The sequence below is a fragment of the Nuphar pumila genome, chromosome 1, assembly GCF_984573655.1.
Source record: "Nuphar pumila chromosome 1, dmNupPumi1.hap1.1, whole genome shotgun sequence".
Classification (NCBI taxonomy): Eukaryota; Viridiplantae; Streptophyta; class Magnoliopsida; order Nymphaeales; family Nymphaeaceae; genus Nuphar; species Nuphar pumila.
Window position 1 is genome coordinate 181,531,232 of NC_143249.1, and position 27,711 is coordinate 181,558,942.

Sequence of the window (27,711 nt, forward strand, 5' to 3'; positions counted from 1 at the left end):
AACACTGAAAAATCCAAAACGGTAGCATAAACTCTATTCCCATCATCTTCCCTTTGACTCTGATTCAACTGATCCAGAAAGTAGAGATGCCCTCGACTATGTCCAATCCTAATCTTTCTCCATGACAATCAATCCTACACATAACAACCATCTGGAGTGAACATTATATCACAGTTATACTAGGTAATTTTACCAATCGAGAGCAAGTTCATGGGAAAAGAAGGAACATGAAATACTTCAAAAACATTAAGTTTAGCACAAGGATTAGATTCAAGGGTAATATAACAAACTTTTGAAACAGGCATTAAGAAATCATCTTCATGGTTTACAATTGGTCAATATAGACTCATTAGTATAACATGATGCACTTGAGTCTATCAAGAAGGAACATGATTTTCTTCTTTCATCACATTCATTTCTCTCCTTGCAACCCCAGACACAACAAAACACCCTCTAATCTTTATTCCTTTCCTCTTCAATACTGAACATGTTTTTTTCATGTGTCCCATCTCCTTACAATAATGACAATGCACATTACTCATATCATACTTCAAGAATCCCATCTTTGCCCCACCAAAATTGCTAGGTTGTCTTGTTGCCACCGTAACAGAATCACCAGAGGAACAAGACTGAAGAGATTTCATCTTAGTGATGTAGCGAAGGTCGGTAAACTTATCACACTTGGGTGTTGTCGTCAGGTGCACTCTCACAAGGTGCGCCCAACAGGCAGAGGTAAATAATGACGGAACAGAAAATCAGATGAAGGCGCTCTACCAATCAGTCTATGTTGATTTACTTATTAAAAGGAAATACAATGAAGAAAAAAATTGAGAAAAGGAAGTAACGGCTGCAGCAGGAAACAAATGTTGACAGAAAGAAAAAAACAACTCCCAAAAGAATAATCAATCTTCTCCCCTACGTAACCCTAAGGCCGGGTATTTGTAGGCTGCACCATGGATCTGGATCCAGGGTCCAGTACAGGACCCGAGAAGAAATAGACGCCCACTGATTGATGTGATGGGTCGTTGCTGGCTTGCATGTTTCAAACCTTCGCTCGCCTGGAATAGGTACGCAGAGGGACGTCCCTGAGTTGTGGTGTCGTGCTCGAGGTCGGATCCATCACCTGGGTCCGATCGTCTATCCCATTGGTGTCGGGAGCCCGTGCCACTCCTGGGTAGTTCGGTAGAGGTCCGGCCTGTTCCTGCTCTGCATCATTCTCCCTTGGTTGGGAAGAAGTCGCCTCTGACGACTTATTGTCACCACAGTATACATATAGATCAAACACAATGACGATAGGGAAAATGCGAAAGGGCCATGTTTCTTGGGGCTCAACTTACCATAAGTACCACCTGAGAAACGCTCAGGACGTAGGTAGGCCCATGCTAACTGACCCACTTAAAATTGGATATCATGACGACCTTGGTCCACAAAAGCTTTGTAAGCTTCGTAGTTTTCAACAAGCTTGGCTCGCACCTGTCAGTGGATATCACGCATATACTCTACACTCTACAACATCAAAAGCATCTGGAGCTGAGTCTTGGAGGCCAGTTACGGGTGCTAGATCTACTACATGCGTCGGTGAACGCCCATAGACCACCTGAAAAGGGGATTTGCCGGTGGACCCGATGATGAAACTATTGTAGGCAAACTCGGCTTGTGGCAAGACTAGGTCCCACGTTTTGACATTCTCTCCCACGAGGCTCCTCAGTAGGTTTCTTAAGGTGTGGTTCACAACCTCTGTCTGGCCATCCGTTTGCGGGTGGTATGCACTACTAAACTAGAGCTTGGTTTTCAATAAGGCCCACAATGATTTCCAAAAAATGAATCATGAATCACATGTCACGATCTGATGTGATCGAGTGAGGCAACCCATGAAAACGTGCCACGTCGTTGAAGTAGTACGAGGCTACTAGAGAGGCGTCAATGGTTGGCTTACACGGGACAAAAATAGCCATTTTGGAAAACTGGTCAACCACAACTAATATCGAGTCAAATCGTCGCGAGGTCCTGGGAAGGCCCACGATGAAGTCCATAGAGACGTGCTCCCACGGGAGCTCAGGGATGGGTAACGGCGTGTAGAGACTACTATTTTGATGATGACCCTTGAAAACTTGACACACTCGACAACATTGGACAAACTTGACAACATCTTTACGCATTTTGGGCTAAAAGTAGCGTTTATCTAACAACGCGAACGTCTTATCATGTCCAAAATGCCCAGCTATCCCCCTTTATGTAACTCAGAGATGAACTGTAGCCTAAGAGAGAATGTCGGCACACATAACTTATTAGCTCGAAAGAGGTAACCATGATGTATAGTGAACCGTGGGTCTGCCGTGCTGGTGGAGGAGAGGCACCCTTCCCAGACTTGCTGAAAATCATGGTCCGTCGAGTACAACTCCTTGCATTGCTCAAACCCAATCACTTGCACGAACATAGTCATTAAAAGACTATTCTTCCTGTTGAGTGCGTCAACTACCTTGTTGAGAGTACCCGATTGATGACGAATCGTAAAAGTATATTCTTGCAAGAAGCTGACCCACTTGGCGTGCCTCACACTCAACTTCTTTTGATTGTTTAAGTATTTCAAGGCCTCATGATTCGTGTACAAGACGAATTCTTTATAAATAAGATAGTGCCTCCAGTAACAAAGGGTTTGTACGACGACATAAAATTCGACATCATAAGTAGAGTACTGACGTTTTGTCTGAGTCAGCTCTTCACTAAAGAAGGCAATAGGCCTGCGGTTCTGACTCAGGATGGCGCCAATGCCCACTTTAGAGGCGTCGCATTCAACTTAAAAAACCGAGCTAAAATCAAGAAGTGCTAGAACGGGAGCACTAGTCATTTTCTCTTTGATGATCGTGGAAGCTTTGCCCGCCGCTGAGGTCCAATGGAAGCTAGCACCCTTTAGACATTTCGTGATAGGGGCTAAAATTCCTAACAAAATGGTAGAAGGTTGCCAACCCATGGAAACTACGGATTTCCCCTATAGTCTGCAGGGTAGGCCATTCTACAATCGCTCGGACTTTGGCGGGACCGGCCTTCATTCCATCAGACGACACTATAAAACCCAGGAACACCACGCTAGACGTCACAAACTCACACTTTTTGGCATTCACATAAAGTTTCTCTTTCCTCAAAATCTCTAGGACTTGACGCAAATGACTCAAATGATCAGACAAAGAGGAACTGTAAATCAAGATGTTGTCGAAATAAACAACGACAAATCGTCTGATACAAGGACGCAACACTTGGGTCATCATGTTCATAAAAGTACTTGGAGCATTCGACAACCCAAAGGACATGACTAACCACTCGTACAACCCATCACGTGTCTTGAAGGCCGTTTTCCACTGATCCCCTTCCCAGATACGGATTTGGTGGTACCCGCTTTTTAAATCGATTTTCGAAAAAATGGAGGCACCAGCCAGCATATCAAACAAGTCATCCAACCGGGGAATGGGGAAACGGTATTTGACGGTGATGCGGTTGATTGCGCTACTATCAACACACATGCGCATGGACTCATCTTTCTTAGGAGTGAGCAGGGTTGGTACTGCGCAAGGGCTAACACTCTCACGAATGAACCCCTTTTGCAATAACTCTTGGACCTGTCTCAACCAAGGTTTTAAAACTCGCTGAGTCAACTCGATGACTCGGCTAGGCTCGGCCCTCCAACGAGTCAACCCGATAGGGTAAACTCGGTTTGCCTTGACTCGACCTTGACTCGGCTGAGTTCTGGGATATTTAAAATTTGATTTTTTGGGTATTTCAAAATAACAGTTCAATAATAAATAATAAATTACAAGACAAACCAGTTCAAAGATACAATAATCTATCAATCTTTCTGTGTTGATTAAACATATTGGCAAAAAAAATGATTCAAAGATCTAACAAAAAAGTGAAGCATACACGTATCGGTGCTTGTACAGTTGTACTTCATGTTCTGGTGTTGGGTGCCTTTGAGTGTTGTTTTATGAACACATATCATATCCTTCATTGTATATAAAAATACATTTTTGTACAAAGTCTGTATTCGCTTATCTTCATATTCTTGTGAATTTCTCTATTTGCAATCTTAAATACACCTCACTTTATGCACTCATATCATATCCTTCATTGTATATACAAATATATTCTTGTACAAAGTTTGAAATTTTATATCTTCATATTCTTGTGAATTTCTTTTTTTGCAATCTTAAATATACCTGCACCCACACCTGTGCATAACAATCTGTACCCTGGCATCCTTATTTTTTGACAGAAACACCCATATCATACCAGTTGTGCTGATCTTGTACAGTATGCTTGTACATGTACCCATGTGACAGCATTTCCCTTGGTCATAATTGGAATTTCTTCTGGTGATTCATTCTCTTATTGTTGTTTTACCTTGTTGCAACTAATTCAATCTGGCTTTTTATGCAAGATGATGTGTTGCTGTTCTCAATGAGGTGAGATCACTAGAAAGGAAAGCTAACAAAAGGTAGGGTGTCTTCTGGAGAAGTTTAGCTGAAATTCCTAAACCATTCTATTTAGAAACTTGAGTTTAAGTATGTTTCTAGACTCAGTTACATGGGGCCTTCATTGAATACCAAAGACATGCAAATGAAAATTGCTCGGTCCCTCCTTTGTCCTGCCTCTTCTAACCATTTCTTCCAACCTAGAGGTTCTAGCTGGGGACAATCAATATTCATCTAGCTAAACCTGAGTCAAATATGAGCAGCATGCTTTGGCTCAATAAGCTAATCACCTTTGAATTTAAGGTATTCATCTATGTCACATGGGTGCGGGTGCGGGTGCGACACGGGTGCGGCACAATTTTAAAATTTTTGGACACGGGGACTCGGCAAAAGAATATATATATATATATATATATATATATATATATATATATATATATATATAATTTTAATTTATTTTTAAAATGCCACAGCACAGTCTGTGTGACTGTGGACAATCCACAGCACTGTGACTGTACGACTGTGCACAGTCACACAGTCACAGACTGTGCACACTGCACAGACTGTGTGACTGTGCACAGTCACAGTCTGTGACTGCAGCACAGCAGTCACAGTTTTTATATATATATTTTTAAATAAAAAATATAAAAAATTGGTTTTTTAGGGACATTTTTGGACTCGGTCAAAGTTGACCGAGTCCAAAATGTGGATGGACTCGGCCTGGACTCGTTGACCGAGTCCAAAGCCGCACCCGAGTCCGCACCCGTGTCGGGGCGTGTCGACTCGGGTGCGGCACCTCCTTAGCCGAGTCCGTGTGACATAGGTATTCATTAATGTCCTTTTTATTTCTATTTATCTTTTGCTGTAGTTGTATTATGGTTCATCAGCTTCTTCATGTAACTTGATCTTTCCATGTGACCTTGTTACGAAGAAGTTTGTACAACTTGCAATTTTTTATTCTGTCAACTCTTTAGACTATATGTTTACTGAAAAACATGGTTTGAGACAAATTATATATTGTTTTTCTTTTAAAATGAAAAGTTAACAAAACCCGGTCCGAGTCACCGAGTTGACCCGCCGAGTCACGAGTCAATAAAGAACGAGTCGAGTTTTGAGTCACGGGTTTTAAAACCTTGGTCTCAACAACTCAGCATGCTGTGATGGGTTCATGCGATACGCAGGTAGGTTTGGTAGACTCGACCCGGGAACAAAATCGATGGCATGTTGCACCACCCTTATCGAAGGTAGACCATCGGGAAGGTCGTCTGGCATGACATCACGAAACTCCTCCAAAAGGGGCGCGATTTTCGCGGGAACGGGCAGTAACATACTCATAATCGATTTGGCCACCAGGGCATAGCAATAACCGTCCTCCCTGCAGTGACTCAAGAAAGTCTGGTAGGATAGGCCTGCGAGCCGGGAAACTCGCTCGGGCTTATCCACAGTGGGAAAACCGGTCTCCTTGATAGGAGTAGGATTACTTTATGCCCTTGGAAAACAAATGAGTATGTGTTCCTACGACCATCGTGAATAGTCTTACGATCAAACTGCTAGGGACGTCCCAAAATAATATAACAGACACTCATTGGGGCCACGTCACACCACACTTCATCGTGGTAATGCTCTCTCATTGAGAATCTGACTAGACATCGTTGGGTGATGGGAACTTTATTTCTCCTTTTGAACCACGCATCTTGTATGGTTGAGCCAGTTTTTCCGTTTTCAAATTGAGGGTGGACACGACATTTTCAGAAACCATGTTTTCACAAGCTCCAGTGTCAATGATGACATCACACACATGGCCCTCACAATTGCACTTGGTTCTAAAGATATTATTTCGCAACCATTTTGCGGGGGCCGACTCTCGGGATGCGGTTAGGACATGACGAATGGATAGTAAATTCTCGATGTTACCATCGAACTCTACGACTTCCCCTTCATCCTCCCCCTCAACAGGCGACTCACTCTCACTCTCGTTGGCTGACTCTGTTTCGGCCACGGGTTCGGTGAAGTGGGCATTCTTGGCCACGGTGGGACACTTTGAGGCCACGTGTCCTAACTCTTGACATCTAAAGCAACAGATGGTAGACTCAATAGGCTTGGACTTGGATAGAGTATGGTAGGCTGGTCCGGCTTATTGGGATATGCTCTTGGGGTAAACCTTGAGTCTTCCTTCCTTAGGGAGCTCGCTCCCCTGGTTGAGAAACTCGACTGGATTGATCACTCCGGGAAACCCTGTACTCCTACCTCCTTTTCAGTTTTTCCTCCTCATTCATGGCGTAACTGCTGGCCTGATCTAATGACTTTACTGTAACACAACTAAAGTCGTCAGAAATAACAGGACGAAGACCAGAGATATACCTCGTGACCTGTTGTCGGGTGGTCTCCTCAATCTGCACTCGCAGGGATAGGAGGTGAAACTCGGCAGTGTACACCACGGTACAGGTGCCTTGACGCAGAGTAAGATACTCCTTGTAAGTCCTCTCAGTATGGTCCGATGATACGAACTTGGCTTGCATCTCCTCCCATGTCTGCACACGCTCTTGCTCTTGCCCTTGCCTCTCCTTTGATCGTTGTAGTTCAACCCACCATGTCTGTGCTAGGCCCCTCAATCGAGTGGACGCTAGATAGACTCGACGGGGCTCAGCCACTGAGTGGTAATCAAAGAAGAACTGCACGGTGTATGCCCAGTCGAAGAACTGCTCTGCGTCAAATCGTCTTGCGAACTCCGAAAGGTCCAGCTTCACCCCATAGGTGGTGGGGTGCTCTGGCATCCTCTGCTGACGATGTTCCACCATTCCTGCAAGGTACTTGTTCCAGAACGTCTCATCGTCGAGCATGGTGGTGTCATCATCTTCACGGTCCTGATCGGCTAGTAGTTGGTGCTGACGAACTCCATTGCCATGTGGTCGATGCTCAGGTCGTGCCGGCCCCTGTGAAATCTGTATAGGTGCTGCTGGAGGCTGTCGCGGTCTGGCCCAAACTTGGGTTGGAGCCAGTTGTTGTCGGCGTTGAGGCACCAGTAGAGAAGGAGGTCCCATCAACGGGGGAAGGACTGGTCGGATAACCGGTTCAGGGCTGGTAGGAGTGGGGTAGGATGGGTTTGGGTTATGAGTTGGGTTGCGGTAGAAGTATTGGGTCGGGTTTGGGACAGGGTTTTGGGCCGGGAATGGGGTTGTAGTGTGGGTTAGATTCGGGTTTTGGTACGGGTACTGGGTATGGTGTGGGAAGTAATGGGATGTTTCACCCGATTGGATCTGGATCGGGTCTAAACCAAGACTATTCATCGGACCCAGAATTGGATAGGTGGGATCATGGATCGAGTTGTGAGGAACAAAGGTCTGGCTGGAACTCGATCCCTGATCCATAACATGATGGGTCTGGTTTTAACCCGGCTCAAAATAGAACGGGAGCTCCGTCCGGGTCCGATGAAAGACTGGGCCGATATTGGATCGCGCATTAGGGTCAAAAATATTGGGTTGGGCCAGATTCAGGATAAACCGCGAATTGGTCCCAACTGGGTAAGCTCGGTGATGAGGTTCAAGGCTCGGACCCGCTCCTTGGGACCCAAAGGGCGGTCCTCGAGACCCGGGTCTGGACCCTGCTACAACTTGCTCTGGGCTGGACCCTGTTGGGTTAAGACCGGTCCATATGGGGCAACCTCCCCCGGCTTGCTGACAGACTGTGATCGAGCCTCCATGAGCGGGTTCCAGGGGGGGTGGAAAATCAGCCCCGTCTCTCGCCACTGGAGCAGTGCATGCAGCTCGACCCAACGTCGGGTTTGGGTCCCGCAGGCCATTTCTGGCCTGCGGAACCTTTACCGCGACTTGAGGCCAAGACTGCGCACTCGGCTTGACGATGGGAGACCCCTCGACAACCCCATGTTTCGGTGGGTAAGTGCTACAAGCCTTATTTATCCCGGCTATCGGGACAAAGTTCAGAAATGGTACCGTCTGCTAGAGGGTCGCGCGGCCGACATCCCTGTGCAGGCTCATCCCGAGGCAATCCGGTTGCACAGTAAGTAGGTGGGAGTTCGGTTGGCCTGGTTCGATCGCCATTGCACCCGTGAGACCAGCGGCGTCATCACCCAATCCAGCACTCTTTTTAAGCATGGTCGCTGCGTGCGCCTCCATCGACGATTCAAGGGCCACGATCCGCCTTTCTATTCCGTCCAACTGTTTTGACATCCCCGCCATATCCTTGCTTACGCGCAACATATTCTCTTGGATCTTCGCCATCATATCAATCATGTGCATCATGGGATCCTCGTTGCCGGTCTTCGATCCCACTCGTTCTTTTCTGCTCACAGGATCGACCCTTGCTTCCTGCGTCATGTCGCAAGCCAAGGAGAAGGGGTTGTGCTCTGATACCACTTTGATGCAACGGAGGTCGGTAAACTTGTCACACTTGGGTGTTGTCGTCAGGTGCACTCTCACAAGACGCGCCCAACAGGCAGAGGTAAATAATGACGGAACAGAAAATCAGATGAAGGCGCTATACCAATCAGTCTACGTTGATTCACTTATTAAAAGGAAATACAATGAAGAAAAAAATTGAGAAAAGGAAGTAACGGCTGCAGCAGGAAACAAATGTTGACAGAAAGAAAAAAACAACTCCCAAAAGAATAATCAATCTTCTCCCCTACGTAACCCTAAGGCCGGGTATTTGTAGGCTGCACCATGGATCTGGATCTTGGGTCCAATACTGGACCGAGAAGAAATAGACGCCCACTGACTGATGTGCTGGGTCACTGCTGGCTTGCATGTTTCAGACCTTCGCTCGCCTGGAATAGGTTGCAGAGGGACGTCCCTGAGTTGTGGTGTCGTGCTCGAGGTCGGATCCATCACCTGGGTCTGATCGTCTATCCCATTGGTGTCGGGAGACCGTGCCACTCCTGGGTAGTTCGGTAGAGGTCCGGCCTGTTCCTGCTCTGCATCACTCAGTCTCCTCAGCAATGATTTTAGAAAGATCCTGAGTGACTTGAGGAAGGCATGTTCTATGAATAACACTTCTAACATTATCACACTCAGAGCACAATCCCATAAGAAACCCAATCACTCTTGCTATTTCTCTGGATTGTATTTCTGCCTTCATACAAGTCTTGCAATTCTCTCACGCTTCACACTTCTTTTTATTGTCAATCAAGGCCAACGAATCTCATAGCAGTTGCATCTCATAATGATACTCCTCAACTGATTTGCCTCCCTGTCTTAATACTCTCAATTCCTGCATTAACTGGTATTGCCTTGCCCATTCTCCTGCATGCACACTTGCTTGAGATAGCCCCAAGCATCCTTAGCTTCAACAAGCTTAGAGATCTTCATGGCAATTCTTGGTTCTACAGAGCCAAGAATCCATGCATTGACCTTTGCAATGTTAATCTTTATTCTTTGACATCATTCTCATAGTTCACATCTTCAAGTTTTGGCTTCACTGAAACCCCATCAAGAAAGTCTCCTAGTCCTTTGCCATCAATGATGGTTACCATAAAATCCGACCAAAATTTGTAGTTGGTTTCATCTAACTTAACTGAAGTCAACTGGATAGTGTCACTTTTCTCCATTTCAACCCAACCCCCAAACTACAACACTTAATATCCCTGCAAAAAATAAAAAAACAAGTGTCACACACTCCAAATAGCACAACACAAGCAAGGTGACGTGTTATGCTCAACAATAAGCAACAAACACCCCCAACTACAATGCTGCCATACAACTACTACCAAAGCAGCTAAGCCAATATGCAAAAGAAAATCAAACGATATCCAGGTGGGAGTGACAACCAGCCAGCAAGAAGTGATTAGATGCACACCAAACAATCCCCAATCACTCAAACACAAGTGCAGCAACACAAAAGAGCAGTCTACACCAGCTGATACCCTTAGAATACCCAAGAAAATAGTTACCGCCCCTATAGAACTCCACAAAGATTCAACAAAACTCACAAAGCACTCCATAGATGCTTATTAAAGCACTTCCAAGATGCTTCACTACCAAAAACGACCCAAAAGTAGCCATTTCACAAGATCAAACGCCACCGCTACGATCACTATCAACTGATTTCTCAAAACTGGTCCAAGAAAACTCGTCAACCAGAAACTATTTCAAAAATCACCCAAAAATCCAATACCTGGCCGATGAGGATGATTCTTGGTTCCCAAGACTTCTAAAATCAAGAGCTATCAGATTACTACCTTAGATTCAGAAAATCTGATCAGCCATACAACCGATGCTGATGTCAGCACCTCAGGATGTGTGCAGTCCAACAGCAACAAGAATGGAGCCTCTCCTCAGTGGCAAACCCTTCTTTCCAATCTCCTCCTATGACTCTGATACCATATTGGAATTTCCATATACAAGAGGAAGAAGAAAGAAGGAACAAGGGAGAGAAATGAAGAGAGAACTTCATTAAGAGAACAAATGAAGGTTACGACATATAAAAAGAAAAAGGGGGTTGACCCCCATAGAGCCCACTACAAGAAAATGCTAGTGGAGTAGTGGGTATATACAAGTTTACAATAATACCCCTAATCTGGAATATATGTACAAAAGCTACATTGATAACACAATGAAAATATGGCATTTCCTCAACACCGAACAGTGGCATTAAATAAAAAAATTGAATACATGGAAAAATAAAAAAATTTGAACATCTTGGATCTAATGAATCCGCTCTCTGGGAGAAAGGACGATTCCACCCACATACATCTAGAATTTAAATTTAAGTTTTCCGATGATTTCACTAGAACCCTATTATTACAAGTATGTCTAATTTTTTTGAAAATATCAGAATACTTTCACCTTGATTTCTACAAAATGATAACATCCTGGGATTATCCCAGTAATTTAAAAATATTTTTGAACTTATCAAAATATTACTATGATATTAAGCGTTGATAGTTCCATGACTAAAATTTATATTTCGTGTATTGCAATTTTGTTTTCGTTCTTACCTAAACCTTGACAAGTTTTCAATGAGAAAAGTGGCTTTCTGAAAATCTTGTGACAGCATTGCTTTGAGATATTGGCGAAAATGATGTTTGTGTCATAACTTTCATGGGAAGAAAGAGCTTCTATGAAGGATAAAATAATAAACTGGTAGTTTAACTCTGACAGGATTTTTTTTCTCTCAAACCAACAAAAAGTACCATAGAGCTGCAAAATGTTCAGAAAGTGATGCTCTATTTGATGAGAACCAGCAAAAGGAATATATACCCTTCAACTTTCCGAAACCTGCTAGTCCCACGGACCAAATCAATTGAGATAAGATGACCTGATATAGGTATGAACTCTTTTTCAGCTCACTACCATCCATTTCTATTCACATGCTGTCAGAGTTGAAAAGGTTTCACAATATTACTATGAACCAACATCATAGGCTGGTACCATTATTCCATGTCTACAAACATGCCAATAGTAATTAAATCAGGAAAATCCTGCATGACTGCATGCACTTTTTTTTATTCCCACCTATACTTTCGGTTTCTTATGATCTATGTCACATAGGTGCGGGTGCGGGTGCGGGTGCGGGTGCGGGTGCGGGTGCGGGTGCGGGTGCGGCACTTTAGAAAAACTTGAGTGTGGAGGTGCGGGGAGGGTATATATATATAATTTTTAACAGTTTTAAGTTAACACTATGTGTATGTGTATGCATTTATGTATTTATATATAGAATATAGATAAAAATGGACTTGAATAGGGTTAACTGAATCTACTTTTGGATAGAAATGAACCTCAGTGTGGTTGACTTCACCTAACATAGAGGAAGTTGTGTCCAAGCGTCGCACCTGCCTGGGTGCGGGTGTGACGCGGGTGCGGTGCCCTGTTAGAAGAGTCTGTGTTACATAGCTTATGATGCTTCTGGAGATGCAAAATACTGAAACGCCAAACCAAAACTTCCAATCTCACATAGCAAGTGTGGAGGTTCCTAAAATAAAAGTACACCAGCGAAACACAGAAGATTTATCACCCAAAATGTCTTCAGTCACAGAGTTCCATTTGTAGCGGATGCAATGATGTAAAGATTGTATTGATGGTATGATAACAGTAGTATCATATTCACTACTGATCCCTCACACTGACATGGCTTCCATGTTTTAGTTCTCAAAACATAATGGTTTCACTTTCTCCTCAAAGAAATTATAAGCAGGTTTTTAATTAAAGTTTCTTAATGTTAGATTCAAAAGAAAGCTTCTCAGTGCAAAGTTTCAGCCAAAACAACACATTCTTCTATGAGATTTGAAACTATGCTAGATACACATTGAGAAAAAGCTTCCCAACAGTAAATCCATGTCCTTCACAGGAGAAGACCTTCACAAACATTCAACAGCAACAGAAGTAATATATCAAGAAAAGAACCATCTAAAAAAAGGCGGCAAATAAGCACCACCAACTCGAACGGTGCATAATTTCTAAGAAAATATCAAATACCAAAGAATTTTCGCTCATACCAAAAGAGGGAATCCAACCACCATGGCACCAGCCACACCAACAAGGACGAAGAGCACGGTGAAAGCTGTGGAGCTGACCGAGTCTCCAATCACCCCGAGGGCAAATGCACCTGCCCCAGCAGCACTACCAAGCATGGCGACCGTCACAAGAAGGTAATTTGCCGGTGGAGGCATGTGCAAGTACCTCCCAAACGAGTGGAAGACCACCCTGATCTCCAAACAGATGACGACCACAACGAGCCCAATGGCACCAAGAGCAATTCGGATAAGCTGCAGCTGGTGTGCGTGCTTGGTGATCCACCACAATGCCCCTCTAATGGAGGCGTACAATTGGAACAGAAAGGGGATGAAGACCAGAAGAAGGAGATCGCAGACGGAGGCAGCCGAAGAGAACGCCACGGAGTGATGCGATCCGATCCGAAAGAGGCCTGGCAGAAAGAGCAAGACGAGCGTGTGGAAGCAGCTCTCGATCAGCCCGAGGATGAGCGAGCCGTCGGGGATCTCGCCCCCGTGGTAGTGACTCTCCGGCCGGGATCTGAACGACGAGCGGCGGGGTAGGGAGAAAAGCCAGTAGAAGAGGCAAGAGAAGCACATAAGGTAGTAAGCGGCGTGATTCATCCCAACGGAGGCGACGGCCGCCCACGTCCAGACGGATGAGGCGGCGATTGGCGCGCAGGCGAAGAGCAGGCGCTCGAGCGCGGCGACGACCGACGAGTGCTCGAGGATCATCCACCGGAACTGAAGCGAGGCCCAGACTCCGATCAGGAAGACTGCGAGCGAGCAGAGGGAGAAGGAGAGGAGGTAGAGGGGCCATGACGGAAAGACGGTGAGCCCGCCGGAGAAGAGAACCGCCATCTGGGAGGATAGGAGGGAGAACCAGACGAGGAAGAAGGCGGCGGGCTTGAGGTTGAAGGAGTCGAGGAAGTAGGCGGCAACGAGTCCTAGGGTTAGGGTTACAGCAGAGGGGAGGCTGCCGAGAGAGAGGAGGAATAGGCCGGAGGGTGCCAGGGCGATGGCGACCCTGGCGTTGTACAGGAAGGAGGAGGGGGAGAACCTGGAGGATGAAGGAGAGGACTTACCGGAGGGATCGACGCCATTGCAGAAGAGATCTAGGGTTTGGAATTGGGTGGAGAGGCGGCGGGGCGCCCGGGTGAGGGATTCCGGTGGGAGAGTCATCGTCAGCGGCCGGAGACGATCGGCGATCGCATTTGCAGAGAATTAGGCTTTTTTAAGGTTTTAGCGCGACGAGGGTTTCTTCTTCCTCCTCCTCTTCTTCTTCTTCTTCTTCTGGTTCTTGGGGTCGTCGTTCTTCTGGTGCTCTGCAACACATCGTCGCAGAGCACCAAAAGAGAGAGAGAGAGAGAAAGGCCAATTTGGGAACGTCAGTGAATTATTTTGCGGGCGAGAAGATAGCTGACGGTCGAGAGATTCAACGGGGCGGATATAAATCGATACCCGATCGTTATCAAATCCAATAGGATCCGGATTTTAGTAATAAAGAAGGAGGTCCGGTTAAAATTTTAGGTCGGATCCATAGGGTAATTAGCATGCTGGGCCCCGTATGGTTTATGAAATCCATAACGGGGCCCAACTGAGTTCCTATTAAGATCCAACATTTTTCATGTAAAATCTATACAAATAGTATTTTACTGGCATGGGCTGGGTTGGATTGCGTAATCCTTATAGTATCCAGATATGTTTTTTTTTTCTTATTGGTACGTCCTGACAGACCTGGGTCTGGTCTCGATACCGGCACCTCATTGTCGGATCCTGGTTTGGTGAAGGTCTGACCCATTGGCACCCTACCAAGAGAGACCTCCCTTTTTAAAATAATTACGAAACTACAAAACTAAATATGAGAGCTAGAGCTGTCCAAGAGTTGATTGAAGCTGAGACAATGACAGAATCGGTGAACCAGTTGAGACAATAGAGACTCGGTTGCCTTTTATGAGATGATTTTTTTTATGAGAAAGAAAAGCATCATCCAGAACAGGGTCACTTAATAATGGGCCTACTTTTTTTTTGAAAGGCAAACTGGGTTTAGGCAGACCCCTACCAGTTATACAACGATACTATTGGGATTCGAACTCGAGGTAAAATTCCGGATTGAGAACATGACCACTCACCTTAAGTGCCTCAACCGTGATAAAGCAATGACAGCGACGGTGCGCCAGCAGGATTCGATCTCGAGCATTCATCTTGATACAGGACCCTGCTGACCACATAGGTTACCACAGCGATGGTTTTATGGTTTGGTATTTGATACAGTAGGGCTGTCAAAAGGGTTCGACTTGCATTGAACTGGGTGGATCTGGATCAAGCCTGACTATGAGGTGCTAGTACTTGGCCCAGATATAGGGTTGCAAACAATTGGATCTAGAACAGCTAAATACATGGGAGAGTCGGATCCAAATAAAGTCAGAACAACCAAAGATCACAAAACCCTCAACCTGGATCTGACTGATTAACTAATAGATCAAGTTGGTAGAGTTTGATTCCAAATTGGACCTCTATTTAGTTTGGGTGTTTATAGAGCAAATCTAAACTCGGTCCAAAATCTGAGTAAGGTCAAATAATTTATGAAACAAACCATGATATCTACATCTACACCGGCTGGTTGAGTAAACAATACATGCAACCAATGTTATAAAATCGGTTCACCAAATAAATCATCTTCCCCATCGAATCGAAACAGATCACTCCTTAATCGGGCCATTTCAAAGATTATTTTTATTTAATTTTATTTTTCATAAACATATATTTTTAGAAAATATGTAAAGAATCGATTCAGGTCAGAAACAGCCCGATTGGAGCCGATTCAACAAAAAAATAGCTGATGTTTGGAAAGGTCGAATCAGCGCCTGTATCATTAGTATTTAAGGAACCGGTTCAGATCCATTTTGATAACATCGCCTGCAACCATGACTTTCTACTAGAAGAGTTAGGTACACTCGTATCAAAGATAAGCAATGAGACTTGGTAAGCATTGGCATATCATAGTTGGATGCAGGTCCAGAGTCCAAACTAGATGTGTTTGGCCCTCATCTGAGGCATTGACGGTAGTAGTGAACAAGGATAACCAAGTTGATGCTAGAAAATTTAATTTTCTAATACCATATGGTATACAACCATGCTATATATTCATATACTAATAGTAATAGGTAGGGCTGGCAAACAAGCTCGGCTGTTCGTGGCTTGGCTTGGCTCGGCTCATGTTCGGCTTGTAAAGGGCTCTTTCGAGTTCCTAAAATAAACTCGGCAAGATACTTGGCTCTGCTTGACTGGTATAAGCTTGTTAAGTAGTAATAAATATGTTATATATATTTTACATGTATCTTTTTGTAATCCTCTTTATTTCATTTTTAAAATATGTATTTTCTTATAAAAGAACCAGCTTGAATTCTGCTTATTTAACTAGGTCTGATTATGAGCTCAAACTCGTCTTGGCTCACCACATGAATGAGCCAAGCTTGAACACTTCAAGCTCATCTCGTTCAGCTCGTTCACCAGCCCTAGTGATAGGCAGGGTTGCAAACTGATTGAATTTGGTCAGACCTTCAGCCTGGTTTGGACATATCTTTTTGGGTATGTATCTTGAAATAAGAACTGAATGTGTAAACAGATTCCATTCGAACTAATGTGGCTAGACTTTGGATTACTATTAATTATTGGACCTATATACAATATGGATATCAAATCCAATCCATTTGGAATTAACTCTACTTCAAAGGATCTCTTTTGGATATGGATTCAAGTTCAGACCTACTGCTTAAAATTGGAAATCAGATTCAGATCAGCCATGACCAGCCAATATCTGATCTATTTGCACTTGAGCAGTCACCTGTGCACAAACTAGAACGCGATGTACACAAAGGGACTATTTTCTATATCAACATTGGTAAGAAAGGTTGATATGATGCAAGTAAAAAAATTAAAAGTAATGCTATAAAAAGATTGTAAAGTAACTGAAGTTGTAGCTCCACATTAAAAAGACAAATGTTCTTGACAGAAGCCTCATATAATCATTCCTCGCTACACAACCAAGACAACAGAAGCACTCCCACAAAATAATAATGTTATACATGATTTCATACAGAAGAACAGAAAGAGAACAATCAACAGAAGTAAACAGCTGCTCTTTTTATACACTTGCCAAGCAACTGATATCTGCGCTTTGGAAAAGATTACATACAAACAGATCTTCGTACATTTGATAATGTTACAAAGAATGCGTTATGTAGTATGAGCTCACCTTTATGTTGTAACTGGCTTGTGAGGGTGATGGTGGGAGTGCCTTCACCTATGCTTGTAGTCAATCTGATTTCATTGTCATGAATCCATTCCAATTCCGACACCACACAGTTCATCATTTACCATCTCTGTACAGGTGCATGAACACACTGAATCACCAGAAGAAGGGACTCTTCATGCCCCCACAATGGTGGTGTCACCTAATTTATGTACTCATCCTTATGCTGTAAATAACTGGCTTGCGAGGGTGACGGTGGGGGTGCCTTCGACTACAATGGTAGTCAAGCTGATTTCCTTCTCATAAATCCGTTCCAATTCTGACACAACCACCTTCATCATTGGTCGCTTCTGTCCAGATGAATGAACGCAGCGAGCCACTAGCCCCATGAACTCTTTCATGCCCTCAATGGTGAAAGTGCCACCTAATTTATCGTCGATGATACCAGCAAAGTCACCCAAATCTTGGTGACTTTGTGCCTTCACGGAAGTGATTATAAAAGTTATTCAGTATCCATGGCAGTGGATTTAAAGTATCTAGAACTTTTTGTAAATGAACGTCACAAATAACAAATACCATATAAAATAAAAATATCTTATTTGTTCCTTGGAAATGCCACATAGGTTTTCAGCACTGTTCTTAAGAAAAAGAGAACACTAAATTAACAAGAATACTCCTAATCCTCATTCATCAACTGACAATTTTATGAAATAGGAAGGTGTGAATAAAGCTCCAGGCTGCTTTGCCTCCCCAACAGTATGAAACCTATAAAAGATTTGCTGGGGCTTGCACAGAGATGGATTCTTTACAATTGAGCAACAGCTTGCAGGACTTGGTTGCCCATCTGACATTTTTTGAGTTATTGGATTGCTCAAGAGTTGTGATGTTTTTTCTTAAGAGCGTTCAATCGAAATTCAGAAAGAAACTTGAAAGGAGTTTATATCCTGTGTAGCAAAAGGTAGATGTGATCTCTATTGCTAATAAGTAATAACTAAGGACATGGAGTCTAATACAACTTAGATGAAGATAAACAACCAGCTATCTGCAAATGGTTTTCTCAAAGTTGTTGAAAAAGGTAGAATACCTATATAGAGGGATCTCAAGACCCCCATCAGCTAACTTTATGGGAAATGTTGGAAAAATCAAATGACATGCATACAGACAAATACAATTTTTTGGTTTTGTTATCTATATAGCATCAGCATGTAATATTGATGAATGGGAAGAATGTCAATATAAACATTTGCAACTTCAATTCTATTGCATCAAGTTTTTTCTTCTACTAGGTTCAAGTTCCAAAACGGTGCCACAAACTTATGGAGAAAGAACTTTCCCACAACAGGCAACGGTTGGGGGAAGAATGGAGATAATGAGAATTCTAGAGCAGGATTTCTAGTAATAGAACCAGTGGACAGGTTCGTTTTACATTCAAACTAGTAGTTTTGTTTTGTAGCAACAAAGTTTAACTAATTAACTGCATTTTAAGAGGCAAAATAGCCATGGTAAAGAATGTTTCATATCATCCTGTAAGAAACATTAAACTATTGAAAGTACATACCCATTCGATCAGGTCTTGATCAGACTCAGCTGAGTGCCCAGTCACCAATTCCAGTAGAAAAACTCCAAAACTGTATACATCACTCTTTTCTGAGAACCTACCCAAATCCCTGACCCTGCAGAAACACATATAACAGAGACATAAGTAGGACATGAAGCTAAAAGCAGAAAATGATACAAAAATGATAACAGCAGAAAACAACACATTTAGGACCACAGGGTTTAAATGTTTAACTTCCCAGTATGAAAATTTACTTTTTCTCTATAAGTAAAAAAATGTCTATCTATAAGACTTAAAAGAGGACAAACAGTACTCTGGATCCAGGAAAACAGCAGCACCCATCATTTGAGAAGATGGACCAGTATCACTGATTCTCTCAAGCAAATTTCTGAGACCTGCATCGGCAACCTTAGGTATAAAGTTTTCGTCCACAAGGACATTTGCAGTTTTGAAGTCCTTATGCAACACAGGAGGAATCAGAGAATGCAAATGAGCCAAGCCTACAAAATCAGAAAAAACAGAATTCTGCATCATCAGATAACGCCCCTGGCAGTTTTCTCACACAAAATTAAAGGCAAATCAGTTAAATTTATAAGGAAAACTTTAAGAAACCTTCAGAAATCATAAAGGGATACCCAAAAACTATGAAACTATGGAACCCAAAATCTCTCCAAGTATAACTATGAAAAACCAACAGAATGAAAGCTTTCAATGCTTACTGATGCCATAAATATTCACCTTTGGCTGCTCCGATGGCTATTAGAAGCCTATTCTTGAACTCTAGCTTAGTTGAATATTGACCTGCTTTATTGACATTGAAAACAGAAAACCTCCATAAACATTAGCTTAGGTTTGGAAAATTATAAACTAATAGTAGTTGACTGAGAAGCTGACAATACCATATATATGGTTGGAGACACTGCCATTTGGAATATGCTCATAAATAAGCATTTGCTGGTCTTTTTCCTGGCAGTATCCCAGCAGAGTCACAAGGTTCCGATGCTGGATACCCGATAAGAACAGGACCTGCATAAACAGGAAATGTGCATATATACAGGTTCACGTCATAAAATTGCTAAAAAAGGAACTATAAATACAAATGAAACCCCATGATTTAAATAAAGATATGCACCAGAAACATCTAAAAATTATTTGCACTGACACCATCTTCAAAATTTTATATAAACCACTAACATCAAGAACAATATTCCATTCACAAATGGTCAATGCCTAGCACAGCTAGTTTGATTTAACTTTATATTGGAAATATCCAATAACATAAACTGTAAGAAGTACAACATACTTCAGATTAGATGAAAGCATATATGCACATGGGAAAACAAAGTGGTTTCCAAAATAGCAAAGAACTTTGTTGACAAATATTTATACTACCAGATGTAGGTTCACCCATGTTCATATTGTGATGGTAGCATGTCTTACATCAATCCTTTATGGAGAGCAATCAATTTCATGTCTCAGAGAAGTAAAAAATCAAGCCTTAACATCAAGAATAAGAAAGTTAACGCAAAGCATTTAGATCGACCTGTTTTCTCATTTTTGAAGCATATGGATTTTGAAAGTAAACCTACTATGTTAGTTTCTGATGTAATTTTACAGATCTCCGTAATAACAAATTCTACAATTTGTAGCATCGCACTTCAACAAACAGACTTCCCATGCCAACTGCAAAAAGAGCATGAGGTTTTGTCTCCAACTTTGTGTTCACATCCCGGGGCTACAACGCCAATTCCAGTCAGCTCAGGTTAGCCATGCAGAACACAAAAAGAAACTGTGAACCATTAGAGGTCCCCCCAACAACAAAGAACAATTAAAAAGAGAAGAGAAGGGAAAAAAAGAAAATGCCAAGAAAAAGCAAGAAACAGTAAGAAACAGTGCTTGGTCCTAGACAAAAAATAAAACAAAATGTATTCTAGATGCAAGCATGCAGGTAAACTCAACATGGAAAACTATCATGCAGACATAGAGACTGACGTATATTCTACCTGGAAGGATCCCACTCAGATAGAAAAAGCCCAAAATTTTGATGGAGGCATACATTTGCAAGTCAATGAGGTTTATTGTACAACTTCACTATTAATTGTAGAGAGTTTCCCAAAGAAGGCAATCAAGTACTTTACAAATTCCCACAATTATGAATTACAGATTTTACATACCTCTTCAATAAATTCCTGCCTGGGAGGACCAGGACATCTTTTGATTGCCACAACCATCCCATCTTGAAGTAAGCCTTTATACACAGGCCCAAAACTTCCTTGTCCTATAGGGTTTATCTCATTGATATTCTTTGTAGCTAACTCCAGTTCTTGCAAGGAAAAGCGCCTTGCTTCTCGCAAAGCAGATGGTAGAGGGCCACCTATCAAGGATAAATCACTTGTGCTTCTTCCAACTACAAGAAACAATTTCAATAATTGAAAATTAAATTAAAAGGAACAAAATTTTGCATATCAAGCCACAGAACGTCTCCAATTGCAAGAAATTCTAATAGAAAAGCAGAGCCAGCTAATGCCTACTACCTTGAACGGATGGCTCTGATGAACCACTTTCAGAAGCTCTTGAAATGTTCCTGTTGCGAAATAGGCAGAACCAAATAACTATGATAATTATCCCAACCAATGTCACGGCCCCTGCAGCACCTCCAATTATTGCTGCAAGTGACCTTGACATTTGGTATGGGCTCTACTTCAGTGCAGAAGAACAGGATGCTTGGACTTTGTAATCCTACATATTGAACCTGAAATGCCACAGACAAGAAACAGAAACATGGTAATAAGAAAGTCATAACAGTTAAGGGCAACAAAGAATACCACAAACATCCATCTCAAGTTGTCCATTCACCTTTAGTATTCGTCTATCAAGATAGAGTCAAATATGTTCTTCAAATATACCATAAAAAAGCTTTAAGAAAATGGCACCATAAATTAGTACAGAGAATCCTCGTCTTCAAGACAGTATCCTCAAAATTCCTCCTCTTTCAAAGAGTTCCCAACAAGTATTTTCATTTTTTTCCTATGAAAGTTCAATTTACTAACTCTTGAAATTGCACGAAACAAATAGGAAATGTGCAATATTATTGGATTTAGACAGACCCTTCAATGCAAATCAACAAATTTTTACTCATTGCACAAATGGGTCATATCCTATCCTATCAATACAAAGAATGAATTGGAATTAGAAAATCACTGCCCATCAAGATTGCACTGTAAAAAATCTATTACCAGTTAAAAGTGCCATTTCCCCCAACGAGAAAAGAAAAGAAAGCTAAACTTTTCTGCCAAAACATTCAAGTATCGCAGACTACATACAGTTCCGAACCATTCAATTAATCTGTCAACTAACACGGAAATTCAGTCCGTGATTGAAGACGAGCGATTGCCTTAAAAGAATAATGTACCATGACCCACCAAACTATTCATGAAAAGATATCTCAAAACAAGCATAATTCCATACCCTTGCAACTGCTTGGTTCAAACTAGAAATGCAAATCCGATGCAGCCGATAGGTTCAATCACCAATATTCGTGATTGGGGAACTCTGTTCTGTCGATCACAACTCAACCAAACTCACACACCACTTGCATCCTTCCCTCAGGATCTCAAGATTATTAAACCCCCAAATGCCCATCGATTGGAAAATCGATGCTGGCGATAGCGAAATCCCCCCGCCCCCCCGAAGCAATGCAGATATCGGGATTTCGAATTCCCGTCCCCAGTCCCAAGGGTAAAAAAAAGGTAGTTCAATTTAAATACCGCCAACCATGAAACTCTATCCTCTAGTTTCGATAGAAAAGGTAAAAACGACAGAGAGAGAGAGAGAGAGAGCTTTCTATATGGGGATATGGAGTTGGTATTGTGGGCGGCAGCATGGAATTGAGAAGGAAATGGGGGGATTAACGCCTACCATGATATTCAATCCTTTAGTTTTGAGAGAAAAAGTGAAAATGAGTAAATGGTCAGAGATAGAGATTTTAGATGGGGGAGGTGGAGTTGGAATTGCAAGAGGCAGAATAGTATTGGTAAAGAAATGGGGGGAATGGGGAGGATTATAGCTGGAAAGCAATTTATAAAGCATTGTCTTGTCCTGCAACTTGGAGAGTTGGAGGGGTTGGTTTTGGGGAAGTTCATCCCTTCCCTGTCCTGGGCATCTTTGGCAACGGTAAAAACAAAAAGACAAAAAAACAAAAAACTGGAAATTAAATATTGAGAGAGAGAGGGAGGAGGAACGTCAACCTAGCTGGCTTGTAGAGGAGGCAGGGGTGGGAGTATTCAAAGTTGTGGGGTTGTATCGCTACAGGCCAGCTAGGTTGACGTCTCTCTCTCTTTTACTTATGGCTAATGTATGACATGTCATTAGAAGACTGAAAAGTAAACTCTCTCTCTCGCTCTTGTTTAGGGCCTGTTTGGGATGAGCGTTTATGGAGTTTATGCGTTTGAGGAAGTGGCAGCTGCTTTGCGAGTAGCAGTCAAATCCATTCTTTAGTGTATACAAAGGAGAAAGGGCTTCGCTTTTCATTCCACATGCATAAATGCTCCGTCTTTGCGTTGAGATTTCAAACCAAAATACAAAGGAGAAAGGGCTTCACTTTCTATCCCAAATGCATAAACTCTTGTTCTAGCACCAAGATTCCAAACAGAGCTCCTATGAGCATTTGACCAAGATTTTGTCTTGAGTGCATAAACGCCCATCCCAACCCCAAGATTCCAAGCAGGCCCTTAATGTATTTAGTGATGCAAGTACTAAGGCTGAAAAATAAAGAAATCAACCACACTCTCCCTGTCTTGGGCCTATCTTTTAGAATGGGGCATGCGCAATGCGAAGCTCTGCTGAGTGAAAAAATGCATCGAGTGTAGCAACGCACGGTATGAGTTTGCTTGATCGGTGATGTGTGGTGGTAGAATGACATGAAATAGACATCAGTATTGTCATTAGTGCATCACTATGTGGCGGCACAGACGTGGAGCATTGTTCGGTTAAGCAATGTCAACGGATCAGAGGATATTGCCTTTGAAGATTTAGATAAGAACCTCTCAGCTTGCAAGATTGTTCTCACGCGTAGTGGTTAGACGCACGGAGGTACATGTGGGTTAGGGTTAATTCTCCCAGAAATCAGATTAAGTGATTTCAACTGAATATGGTGGCTCGAGGCTAGGCAAGTGAATGCCTAGGCGTCGGCGAATGAGTCTGGGTGGTGCTCTTCGTTATGGTATTCAATCATTAGTTGGTCTTCAAACTCAAGGTTGCAAGGTTTTATTCCTTCAGTAGCGAGGTTTTGCTATGTTGTGTGCATGAAGCTGCAATACGCTTAATGGCACGAGGTTAAGGCAAAGTTTGTGCCTCTTTCGGAAGTGATAACTTATATGGGACGACTATGCACTAAGCGGCATGGACTACATGGAATGCGCATTTGAAAATAGGCTTGATCAACTTCCGCTAGGCAGCTGCGTACGGGGTGGTGTGCAGGGCCAATGAAAATGATTTAGCACATGGAAATGTGTTAGTATGTGGCCTTTGGCCGTTAGGCTGGGCAGCTTGGCGCATTGCAGGTTTGTGATGCATTCTATGCCCGTGGCAGAGCGATAGAAAGGCTTGCAGCGGTAAGGAAGGATCGTCGCGCCGCACTGGCTTATTGGAAAAAGTAAGCTCGTGAAAAATTGATATCAGAGCAGAAAGATTCACAAAGACCTTGTTTTTTATTGTGTGTGACATTGTAAAGGATAATGATAGTTTATCTTGGTTACACAAATTTTGCAACTGAAGTGTGGTTGACCTAACACAAAAGCAAGATGTTGGAGGATGGTATGGGACATCTTATCGATGACAAGCAGAAGTGTAAGGTTATTATTCAGTTGGCTAAGAAAACGTAGATAAGTAAAAGATTTCTATCAGTTGTGCATTAAGCTCACTGGTGGAGCGTGACGTTTGCCTTATACATGCAGAGAATGCACGTTAGATTCGGCTGGATGGATTTGCACATTTTGGTATGGGAGACTCAATTAAACTTGTAGATACTCTCTAAAGATTGTGGGTTAGCGGAGTACCCATGTTGAGCAGAATGTTCATTATTTTGGTCCCTTGAGTTGACAGATCATCAATGAATGGTGTGTGCAGAAAAAGTTATTGTTCGTAGCTCATTGGTTCTTGCGGAAACGTTTTGTTGACTCTAAGAAAGAGTTACAGCATGTTGGCTTCAGAATGAGAGTTTCAGCGTTGTGCCAAAGGTGTCCATGTAAGGACGAGTACTCAGGAAGACACTTTAAATGACCACTTTAAGGTGATATGCAAGAAGGCATCCCCCACTTAAGGATTAGTTTGGACCATTGAAAAACTGAAAGTTGGTGCTTAAGGGAGTTGATATCCCTGTGGCACGCATTGGTGGTCGTCTTTATCTATGAGGACCACGAAGGGCTTGGGCTTGCCCTTGTTGGGGTTGGAAGGCACCCCAACTATGAGCATGAAGACGACAAGTTTGTCATGCGGGCGAGGATGACCCGTTTGTGTTTGAAACTGCACTAGGGTCTCACAAGCAGAGAATGCTCGATGTTGATAATGTAGAAGACTGTTGTCTAAGTGATCGGAGATCCGTTAAGGGATGAGACTTGGCGTATTAAAGGTTGCAATGATGGTGAATGTAATCCAGAACAAGTTGAGTAGGCTGAAGAAAAAGAGTAAACCAAAGATAAGTACAAAGAAAAACTAACATATCAGTGAAGATTGTGTTCTTACATGCACCAGCATTGTTGAGGACAACAATGGTTTTGGGTGGGGGAGAATATCCTGGGCCAATCTTTCAGAATGGGTGTAATAACCACAAATTTTAGGCATTTATTTAAATATATTATAATACAAATTTTATAACAGTGTGATTTGGGCCTGGGATCCAAGTTTCGGATCCGGGACCCATAAAGGGATTTTCACGAATAAATTTACCTCGTCTAATCTTATATGCATATATAAGTGCAATAATTTTAATTAATTAAAAAAATTCGAGAAATAACTATTTAAGATGGTGCGTAGATGGGTCCGGGATCCACCTTTCGGATCCATATACCCATATATATATATATATATTCTAATCATAATAAATTAAGGAAAGCAATAAATAGTTTCAAACGAATCCACTCTTATAACCTGCCCGGATCCAAATTGAGATTTGGATCCCGAGTCGCAGAGTTCGAACCCGTTACCCGAATCCATAAATAACCCACAAATGGGGGTTAAATTATACGTATAACATTAATTTTAAATTAAAAAGATAATTAATATTAATTATAAGATAAGAAGAAGAAGAAAATTTTGGTACATAGAGTCGGACCCACAGTTGGATCCAACTGAGGATCCGTCTTTCACAGGTGACCCGGGTCCATTTTAATAATGGACCCAACGTCGCGGGTCGCAGGCTCGTACCCGGACCCGAGTTCAATTATAAAGGGGGGTCCGATTACAAGAATTGTGCCTAGGGCCCGATTACAAGAATCGTGCCTAGGGCACGATTCTTGCTGAGCACAAGAAAGGAAGGGGGGAGTTATGCATGGCATAACCGACCCCTCCGACTCTTCTGGAGGAAGAGAAGGGGAGCATCACATTAAAGGGGGGAAAGCATCCCCTTCACTTCGGTATCTTTTTCCTCTTACTTTCCTTCTCTCTCTCTGTCATTGTGCGCATGCCGGAGAAAGAGGCTCCATCGTCTGCAAGTTTCGGCTACCGGCTGCCATCAAAGGCCACAACGAGCACCCTCCTTCACGACAATGAAGAGGGGTGACACCAGCTTGCATCCTCCCCACACGGCAGTGCTGACGAGGCTCAGCCGACCCTTCTCTCGCAGCGACGGCAGCCTCTGATCGCCGGAAAGGTCACCGAGAAACATGTACGGTGCTTCTCTTGAAATTGTGTGAGGAATCGAATATGGATTCGATTTTGTATACTGATTTGCGTTGAGAATCTATGGAACGCCCTTAGAGGGCTGTTTCCTTTCAAGAACCTTGGGAAAGGGGCGAACCATGAATCATTCCCCCATGGCCTGATTTATTTCCTTTCTTGATAGCCTACTTTTCCTTTCCTTTGTTTGAAAAGAAAGCTTCAGTGTATTATAACGATTCTAAAAGAACGGACCTCATTTTGTTGAGATCTTAGTTTGTGTTTAGACAAATTTCATAGATTCAATTTGGGCATCATGTCTGGGTCGGATTCAGGTTCTTGGTTAGGATTCGTATTCTTGGAAGGGATTTACGTCAGGGCATAAAACCCATAGTCATGGGGGTTCAAGCTTATTGTGGTTTCAGCAAGTAATGGGTGTACGTGAACCTATGTTGGAATGCCATTACACAACTCAATGTGTGTTCGGTTTAAGACTTAAAACTGTGTATATTGGCCTGCGTATTTTGCCTTGTATTCTTGTACTGAAATCACATTGGAGTGATAGTTAGTCTGTGACCTTTCAGAATGAAGTTTTCACTTGAGTTGAACTAGAAATCATGTTATCCTTTCACGCTCTTGCTTTCTTTATTCTTTTTATCTGTGCTTGATTATTACTAAACTAATGTCTTAATGGCATAGTTAAACCAGAAAGGAATCTGGAATCAGTTTCATGTGAAGAATGACTAGCTTTTGCAAACCTATAGTACAAATGAACAATGAAAAAGGGAATCGACCTTTCTATCCAGAATTAAGAAAAGGGAAATCTGAATAGTTTCCAACTGAAATTTTTACTGGGAAAATATTTGTTGGGTACCCATCTTCCATGGGCTGTTTTAGTGCCGAGCAGAAAATGAAACTTTTGTTATAAAACTGTGTGTGCGTGGGCTGTACTCACGCTAAAATCGTGAGATACGCAACTTGAATTCGTGTGGGGACACGTGCATTAAGCTAAATTATGTTCATAGTGGTTGATTGTATTCATAATGTTAATCTTGTTCATTCATGATAGGTTGATAGTGATGCTCATGCATGAAAGTTATCAGGTCTGTTTCTGTAT

The 27,711-nt window shown here is 42.5% G+C and overlaps 2 protein-coding genes across 2 annotated transcripts in view; both read right to left on the reverse strand.

Moving 5' to 3' along the window:
* Positions 1 to 14,299, reverse strand: part of LOC149851550 (uncharacterized) — a 28,583-nt gene extending 14,284 nt beyond the window's left edge. Inside the window, exon 1 of the mRNA XM_090001368.1 lies at positions 12,916 to 14,299. Within this exon, the coding sequence (XP_089857494.1) occupies positions 12,916 to 14,091 (1,176 nt within the window). The 5' untranslated portion in view covers positions 14,092 to 14,299. The remainder of the gene's footprint in view (positions 1 to 12,915) is intronic.
* A 2,578-nt stretch (positions 14,300 to 16,877) lies between these two features.
* On the reverse strand, positions 16,878 to 22,421 carry LOC149851551 (putative serine/threonine-protein kinase PBL21). The gene is made up of 8 exons (XM_090001380.1): positions 22,191 to 22,421; positions 21,257 to 21,474; positions 20,897 to 21,129; positions 19,622 to 19,748; positions 19,461 to 19,523; positions 19,036 to 19,222; positions 18,723 to 18,837; positions 16,878 to 17,643 (listed from the first exon to the last, which is right to left on the reverse strand). The coding sequence occupies exons 2-8, from the start codon at positions 21,405 to 21,407 to the stop codon at positions 17,386 to 17,388; spliced, it is 1,134 nt and encodes a 377-aa protein (XP_089857506.1). The 5' UTR covers positions 21,408 to 21,474; positions 22,191 to 22,421; the 3' UTR covers positions 16,878 to 17,385.
* Between the last annotated feature and the right edge of the window lie 5,290 nt (positions 22,422 to 27,711).

Coding starts and splice junctions, on each gene's coding strand:
- LOC149851551 (XM_090001380.1), bottom strand. CDS start 21,407: ATGTCAAGGTCACTTGCAGCAATAATTGGAGGTGCTGCAGGGGCCGTG. Junction 19,749..20,896: donor GGCAGGAATTTATTGAAGAG/GTATGTAAAATC, acceptor CTGTTTATGCAG/GTCCTGTTCTTATCGGGTAT. Junction 18,838..19,035: donor GCTGTTTTCCTGGATCCAGA/GTACTGTTTGTC, acceptor GTGTTTCTGCAG/GGTCAGGGATTTGGGTAGGT.